Consider the following 8,966-nt stretch of genomic DNA (forward strand, 5'->3'; position numbering starts at 1 on the left):
CTCTTCTTAATCACCACTAATTTCTTAGCTTCAGCTAACCAGCATCAATTGTTCCGGTAACACAAAGGTTTACTTTAGTGGTTCTGGTGTCTTGTTAATCACAGCTGATCCTTCAGCCCCAACTAACCAAAACTACAGAATCTTCACAATCAAAACATGGCCACTGTAAGAGTCTTTAAACTTCCCTCTGAAATTTCACAAGCCAGGCCTCCATTTTCTGCAATGTTCTCATTTTCTTCCAAGCTCCTACAGAACATTCAACAGAGCTCTTAACACTGAATGGATCATCTAGCTCAAAGTTCCAAAGTCCTTCCATAGTCCTCCCCAAAACATGGTCAGGTTGTCACAGGAATACCCCACTACACTGGCACCAATCTGTCTTAGTCAGGGTTTCTATTCCTGCATAAACATCATGACCAAGAAGCAAGTTGGGGAGGAAAGGGTTTATTCAGCTTACAGTTCTACATTGCTGTACATCATCAAAGGAAGTCAGGACTGGAACCCAAGCAGGTCAAGAAGCAGGAGCTGATGCAGAGGCCATAGAGGGATGTTCCTTCCTGGCTTGCATCCCCTGGCTTGCTCAGCCTGCTCTCTTATAGAATACAAGAATACCAGGCCAAGGATGGTACCACCTACAAGGGGCCCTCCCCCTTGATCACTAATTAAGAAAATGCCTCACAGTTGGATCTCATGGAGGCACTTCCCCAACTGAAACTCCTTTCTCTGTGATAACTCCAGCCTGTGTCAAGTTGACACATAAAACCAGCCAGTACAGAATTGTTTTAATTGGTTTGTATGGATATCTAGTCATCCTAGCAATATTTAAAGAAAGGATAGTGCCCTGACACCTTGAAGAAATGCATGCTTGACCTTCTGTTCTGTTGTTCTGTTCAATTATTCTTTTGATACAGGATAGTCCTTCTTTTTTTAATTTTTATTTATTTATTTATTTTTTTGCTGCCCAGCTTTTGATATTTCCATGCCAATCCACCAAGTATATCAAGTACACACAGCAATATGTAATGCATTTTGCTGCATGCTTATAAAAAAGGGCATGGGTTTTCCTGTCATACTTGAGTTTAAGTTGTTGCTCTACTCTGTATATTGCTGTTTCAAGCTTGGACAGTTACTTACCTTGAGCCTTAATTTTGCAATTTAAGATAAGGATGATGATTTCTGTGTGGCTAGGATTAAACCAAACAACATATTAAAATGCAAATGATGTATCTACCAGTCATTCCACATTCAGTCTCTTCTTTTTGGTCTCTACTAATTTTGGCATTTTTTTCATTCTGCATATTTTCCTTTACTTTTTTCCCAGTCATTGACTCTGCTTCCTGGTTCCCCCTCCCACAGTTCCTGATCCCATTCCTCCTCCCCCTTGGGCTACCTCACTCAGGGTGATATTTTCTAGTTCCATCCGTCTGCCTGCAATATTCGTCAAGTCATTCTTTTTAATAGCTGAGTAGTACTCCATTGTGTAAATGTACCACAGTTTCTGCATCCATTCTTTCATTGAGGGACATCTGAGTTGTTTCCAGCTTCTACCTATTATAAATAAGGCTGCTATAAGCATAGTGTAGCACATGCCCTTGTTATATATTAGAGCATCTCTTGGGTATATATGTCCAGTAGTGGTATAGCTGGGTCTTCAGGCAGAACTATTTCCAATTTTCTGAGGAACTATTGGATTGATTTCCAAAGCATTTGTAACATCTGGCAATCCCATGAGCAATGGAATTGTGCTTTTCTTTCTCCATGTCCTCACCAGCAACTGCTGTCTTCTGAGTTTTTGATCTTAGCCATTCTGACTGGAGTAAGGTGAAATCACAGGGTTATTTTGATTTGCATATCCGTGATGACTAAGGTTGTTGAACATTTCTTCGGGGGATTCTTGTCCATTTGATATTCCTCAGTTGAAAATTCTTTGTTTAGCTCTGTACCCCATTTTGTAATAGGGTAACTTGAGTTCTTTGTATATATTGGATATTAGCCCTCTATTGAATGTACGGTTGGTAAAGATCTTTTTCCAATCTGTAGGTTGCTATTTTGTCTTATTGACAGTGTTCTTAGCCTTACAGAACTTTTGAATTTTATGAGGTCCCATTTGTCAATTGTTGATTTTAGAGCCTGAGCCATTGGTGTTCTGTTCAGGAAAATTTCCCCTGTGTCCATGTGCTTGAGGCTCTTCTCCACTTTCTCTTCTATTAGATTCAGTGTATCTGATTTTATGTGGATGTACTTGATATGTTTGGACTTGAGCTTTGTACAAGGAGATAAAAATGATCAATGGGTATTCTTCTTTCGACTGCAGACTGCCAGCACCATTTGTTGAAAATGCTGTCGTTTTTCCACTGGATGGTTTTGGCTTCTTTGTCAAAGATCAATTGACCATAGGTGTGTGGGTATATTTCTGGGTCTTCAATTCTATTCCATTGATCTACCTCTCTGTCTCTGTACCAGTACCATGCAGTTTTTTATCACTATTGCTCTGTAGTACAGCTTGTGGTCAGGGATGGTGATTCCCTCAGTTCTTTTATTGTTGAGAATTGTTTTCTCTATCCTGGGTTATTTGTTATTTCAGATGAAGTTGAGAATTTCTCTTTCTATCTTTGTGAAGAATTGAGTTGGAATTTTTATGGTGATTGCATCTGTAGATTGCTTTTGGTAAAATGGCTATTTTAACTATGTTGATCCTACCAATCCATGAACATGGGAGATCTTTCCATCCTCTGAGGGTCTTCTTTGATTTCTGTCTTCAGAGACTCTAAGTTATTTTTATACAGATCTTTCACTTGCTTGGTTAGAATTACACCAAGATATTTTATATTATTTGTAACTATTTTGAAGGGTGTTGTTTCCCTAATTTCTTTTTCAGCCCATCTATCCTTTGTGTAGAGGAAGAGTACTGATTTGTTTTTGTTAATTTTATATCCTCCCACATTGCTGAAGTTGTTTATCAGCTGTAGGAGTTCTCTTGTAGAATTTTTGGCTTGCTTATGTATACTATTATATCATCTACAAATAGTGATACTTTGACTTTCTCCTTTCCAATTTGTATCACTTTGATCATTTGTTGTTGAATTGTTCTAGCTAGAACTTCAAGCACTAAATTGAATAAATATGGAGAGAATGAGCATTCTTGTCTGGTCCCTGATTTTAGTGGGATTACTTCAAATAGTTGTCCATTTAATTTGATGTTGGGTTTTGGTTTGCTGTATATTTCTTTTATTATGTTCAGGTATTTGCCTTGAATTTCTGATCTTTTTAAGACTTAACCTGAAGGGGTGTCGCATTTCGTCAAAGACTTTTCAGTAGCTAATGAGATGGTCATGTGACTTTTTCCTTTAAGTTGTTTATAATAGTGGATTATACTGATGGATTTCCTTATATTGAATTATCCCTGTGTCTCTGAGTTGAAGCCTACCTGATCATGGTGAATCATTGTTTTTGTACCTTCTTAGATTCAGTTTGTGAGAATTTTATTGAATTTTGCATCTATATTCATAAGCAAAATTAGTCTGAAGTACTCTTTTTTGGGTCTTTGTGTGGCTTAGATATCAGAGTAACTGGCTTCATAGAATAAATTAAGTAGTATTCCTTCTGTTTCTATTTTGTGGAATAGTTTGAAGAGTATTGGTATTAGTTCTTCTTTGAAGGTCTGATAGAATTCTGCACTAAAACCATCTGGTCCTGGGCTTTTTGTGGTTGGGAGACTTTTAATGACTGTTTCTATTTCCTTAGACATTATGGGACTGTTTAGATAGTTTTTCTGGTCCTGATTTAACTTTAGTACCTGGTTTCTGTCTAGAAAATCATCTATTTTATGTAGATTTTCCAGTTTTGTTGACTACAGGCTTTTGTAGTAGGATCTGATGAGGTTTTGAATTTCCTCAGTTTCTGTTGTTATATCTCCCTTTTCATTTCTGATTTTGTTAAATTGGATACTGTCTCTGTGCCCTTTAGCTTGTTTGCCTAAGTGATTTTCTCAAAGAATCAGCTCTTAGTTTTGTTGATTCTTTGTATAGTTTTCTTTGTTTTTACTTGGTTGATTTGAGCCCTGAGTTTATTTCCTGCTGTCTACTCCTCATGGGTGTGTTTGCTTCTTTTTATTGTAGATCTTTAAATTGTGCTGTTAAGTTGCTAGTGTAGAATCTCTCCAATTTCTTTATTGAGGCCCTCTGTGCTATAAATTTTCCTCTTATCACTGCTTTCATTGTGTTCCATAAGTTTGGGTATGCTGTGCCTTCATTTTCATTAAAATCTAGAAAGACTTTAATTTTTTCCCTGACCAAGTTATCATTGCATAGAGGGTTGTTTAGTTTTCATATGTATGTGGGATTTCTGTTGTTTTTATTGTTGATGAAGACCAGCCTTAGTTGGTGGTGATCTGACAGAATGCATGTGATTAATTTTATATTCTTGTATCTTTTGAGGCTTGTTTTGCATCCATTTATGTAGTCAGTTTCAGAGAAGGTTCCCGGAGGTGCTGAGAAGAAGGTATATTCTTTTCTATTAGGGAGAAATGTTTTGTTTATATTTGTTAAATCCATTTGGTTCATAAGTTCTGTTAGTTTCACTGTGTCTCTGTTTATTTTCTGTTTCCATGATGTGTCCATTGGTGAGAGTGTTGAAGTCTCCCACTATTATTGTGTGAGGTTCAATGTATGCTTTGAGCTTTAGTAACTTTTCTTTTACAATTGTGGGTGCCTTTGTATTTGTGGCATTTAGAGCATATATGTTCAGATTTGAGGGATCATTTTGGTGGAATTTTCCTTCGATGAGTATGACGTATCCTTCTCTATCTTTTTTGATAACTTTTGGTTGAAAGTCTATTTTATTGGATACTAGAATTTTGCTATTCCAGCTTTTTTGGGGGGGAGGGGACGCCATTTGTTTTGAAAACATTTTTTCCACTCTTTTACTCTGAGGCAGTGTCTATTTTTGTCCCAATGTATTTTTCCTATATACAGTAAAATGTTGTGTCCTGTTTATATATCCAGTCTATTAGCCTATGTCTTTTTATTGGGGAATTGGGTCAATTGATCTTGTGAGATATTAAAGACTAATGATTTTTGCTTCTTGTTATTTTCATTGTTAGAGGTAGCATTATGTTTGTGTGTTTTTCTTCTTTTGGGTTTGTTGTGATAAGACTAATTTCGTGTTTTTTCTTGGGTGTAGTTTTCCTCTTTGTGTTGGAGCTTTCCGAGGTTTTCCATCTCCAGGATTGCCTCTCTGTGTGATTTCTTTATTGTTTCTATTTTCTAGTTTTGATCCTGGAAGGTTTTGTTCAATTTCTTCACCGGTTTGCTTGTGTTTTCCTCTATTTCTTTAAGGAACTTATGTGTTTCCTTTTTTAAGGGCTTCTACCTGTTTACCTGTGTTCTCCTGTAAGGGAATTTTATGCTCTCCTTAAGGTCCTCTATCATCTTCATGAGATGGAATTTTAGGTAAGAATCTAGACTTTTCAGGTGTGTTGGAATATCTAGGGCTTGCTATGGTGGGAGAACTGGGTTCTGATGTTGCCAAGTATCATTGGTTTCTTTTGCTTATGTTCTTGTGCTTGCCTCTCAACATCTGGTTATCTTTGGTGTTAACTGGCCTTGCTGTCTCTGACTGGAGCCTGTCCTTCTGCTGAGCCTGTTTGTTATGGACCTCCTTTAGTCAGGCTATATCTCTGGGTGTGGGAGAGGTTCTGGGGTGCCATATCTGTGAGCCTGGTTATGACAGACCTTCTGGGAGTCAAGCTGTCTCTGGGTATAGGCAGTGTGTGTGTGTGTGTGTGTGTGTGTGTGTGGGTCTGTGTGTGTGTGTGGGTCGGAGCACCCAAACTGCTCCTGGATACAGTTGTAGACTGTAAGCCATTTTTAAAATTTGTTTCTATTTCCATTTTTATTTCTTGGACCATTTTGTTCAATTCCTTCACCTGCTTGATTGTATTTTTCTGTAATTCTTTTTTTATTTTTTAAGGAATTTAATTGTTTCTTCTTAAGGTCTTCTACCTATTTGCCTGTATTTTCCTGTATTTCTTTAAGGGAGTTACTTATTGAAAGGGCTTAAAAAGGAAGAATATAGGGCGTTGGGGAGTGTGGCTAGGAGGTGTCGGGGAAGGTGTCCAGGTGGGCCCTTGCCTGGGCACCTCTGCCTCTGAGGGACCACACGCACACAGGCATGGTATAGAATAGAGTTTATTCAGAGCAGGGGATGGGAGTTAGTGGGAGAGAGAGAGAGAGAGAGAGAGAGAGTAGAGAAGTAAAGTGGAGGCCGGCCATGACCACATGGAGAGGGGGAGGGAGGAGAGCCCAAGGGGCAGAGAGGTGGGAGAATGTGGGAGAACAGAGAGCAAAGAGGGAGAGGAGGGGAAAGTAGCCCCTCTTATAGTGGGCTAGATCTCTGGGGCGGGGCATACCTGGCTATTGTCAGGTAGGTGTGGGGTGGAGCTTAGACAGAACCCCAACACTTATATCCTCCTTAAAGGCCTCTCTGATCTTCATGAGATTGGATTTTAGGTCATTATCTTGCTTTTCAGGCATGTTAGGGTATCCAGGGCTTGTTGTGGTAGAACTGGGTTCTTATGGTGCTGATTTGCATTGGGTTCTGTCACTTATGATCTTGCACTTGCCTCTGGCCATCTCATTATCCTTGGTGTTAATTGGCCTGGATGTCTGTGACTGGAGACAGGTAGAGCTCTGTGACCTAGATTAGAGCTGATCTCCTTGGAGTCAGGAAGTGCTATCTCTGCTTAGGGTGGGCCTCCTGTTTCTCTGGTTAATGCAGACTTCCTGGGAGGCTGATTGGCTGTAGATTGTGGGAGTGTGTTGGGCCAGATGTTCTTGGTCTGGGTGGAGAGTGGACCGGAAGGAAGGTAGAGTTTGGCAGGGAGGGTAGCTCCTGTGTTGGCTGGGTTCTGTGGGTGCCCCATTTGTGTGGGTATTTGGGTGAGATTTTCATCTGTGTCCCTGGTTACTGTGGACCTCCTAGGATGCACGCAGGCCATAGGGTATAGGACGTTATCATTCTGCTGATCTGGCTCAGGTAGGGAAGCTGACCAGAAGCTAACCTTTGCCTTTTTGATTGATTTCAAAATCACTATTTTCTTTAGGTAAAAGCAATGATTATTTTAAGGTGAGACTTGGAGACTGAGAAAAGTTTCACTGTGGTCTATACTATCTTCTTTTCCCAATTTTGGAATTTTAAGTCTTGAAGATCCATACCATTTCTGCTGTCATTCATGGGGCTGGGCTGATAATTCGGTGGGCAGGAGTAGTTGTAGTCATGAGAACCTCAGTTTGAATCTCCAAAACCCATATCAAAAGTTAGGTGTGGGTGCATAAGGAACTAGGACGGTCTTTGAGGCTTACTGAGTGTCAACCAGTTCTAAGTTCAGTGATACACCTTATCTCAAGAGAGTAAGAAGGAAGCCAGAGCAGAACCCCGCAAACCCATAGGTGTGTATGCCTGCGTATCTGTGCTTCAGTTGGCACACACTACTAATCCCCAGTGTAAGTAAATATAGTTCTTTGGTTATAAGTAAAAACATTTATATTGATTATATCTATCAATATTCCATAATTGAAATTTTATAGGTGCCTCTAACAAGTTAAACATTTTTATTTCGTTTGGTGTGTGTGTGTGTGTGTGTGTGTGTGTATGGAGGTGCATTGTGACACTGTGGTCACAACATAGCATTGCAGGGTCATCCTAGGATCACACTCAGGTCATCAGGAGTGGTGGCAAGCACCTCTACTCACTGAGCCATTTCATTAGCTTGTTTGCCAATTTTTGGGAAATTAAATTAGGAAGTAAAAATTTTTAATAATACCTTGAAAAAGGAATATTTGGCAAAGAAAAGGTTATTAGATTCTTGAATTTTTTCATTTGTTTGAAGATCTAAGGGAACATAATTTCTTGGTCAGTAAGAATAGATATAAATTTTAATTATACATAAAACACAATCTTTATTTCAGGCTTAAATGATTCATTGACACTTTATTTTGCTAATAAATGCTTGACAAACTCCTTTTGAGTAAACATAAATTAGAATTGCTTACTTTTGCTTTATACATTAACAACATTTAAAAATCTAGGCCACAGAAACAGAATACCAGACTTGAAACACAATTTACTATTTTTAAGAATGGATTACACAGGCTTACTGAAACACAAATATATTTGAAAGCTTCAGTCACTTTAATAGTTTCTATAGTAACATGCATTTAAATAGAAGTAGATTCATAGTATTTGGTTGAATAAGCTAACTCGTGAAAACTGTATTCAGTTAGTCTAATTGATAAATTGTCCTTCTATCTTACAGGAAAACAACCAAAGTTTTAAGTAGCATTTTAAGAACAGATGAATTTGAAGATAAAGAATTATTCATTTTATATTTTGGACACCTGCAAATGAAGTGGACCTAGTAATAATAACTAATGGACTGTGACGATTCAATTTATTTTTACTTTTGATGGTTGGCTATTTGGCTTCTCATAAAAGGAGAAAGAGATATTTTAAAGTATAAAGAATTTTTCTAATCAGTTTCAGCTTTGCAGGCAGTTCCTGCAAAAATTGGGAAGTAACACTCGAAAGTGGGGATGTTGTTGGCGAAGTGGGAAGACTGTATTATAATTTGCATGCTACTTGCAATTCTTGTTTTTCACCACTTGTAATAATGGAATGGAAATGTAAGCTGTAAAGATTCTCAAATATAAAGTATTTGCTACAATGTATATATGGTACAGAATTTTTGTTGCCCTTAATGTCAGTCACTTGGTCTTTCGCCCACCGATTACACATCAGCACCTGACCAGGACACTATGATGTCTGCAGAGCCCAGAATGATTCTGGTGTTCAAAGAGGAGCTGTCAATGCCAGGGGTGGGGGAGCCTTTCAGAAACACCGTTGCTTCACTGGGTTCTTAACAACGGTATGGTCTTAGGGTCACACCTACTAGCAGGGATGAACAATTT

General features: G+C 38.5%; 1 protein-coding gene across 2 annotated transcripts in view; it reads left to right on the forward strand.

Moving 5' to 3' along the window:
• Positions 1-8,726, forward strand: part of C3H8orf88 (chromosome 3 C8orf88 homolog) — a 28,445-nt gene extending 19,719 nt beyond the window's left edge. For both annotated transcript variants that reach the window (XM_052176114.1, XM_052176115.1), the window contains exon 6: positions 8,315-8,726. In XM_052176114.1, coding sequence (XP_052032074.1) covers positions 8,315-8,338 — 24 coding nt within the window. In that variant the 3' untranslated portion in view covers positions 8,339-8,726. The remainder of the gene's footprint in view (positions 1-8,314) is intronic.
• The last annotated feature ends 240 nt before the right edge of the window (positions 8,727-8,966 follow it).

Source organism: Apodemus sylvaticus, chromosome 3 (genome assembly GCF_947179515.1).
Source record: "Apodemus sylvaticus chromosome 3, mApoSyl1.1, whole genome shotgun sequence".
In the NCBI taxonomy this organism is placed as follows: Eukaryota; Metazoa; Chordata; class Mammalia; order Rodentia; family Muridae; genus Apodemus; species Apodemus sylvaticus.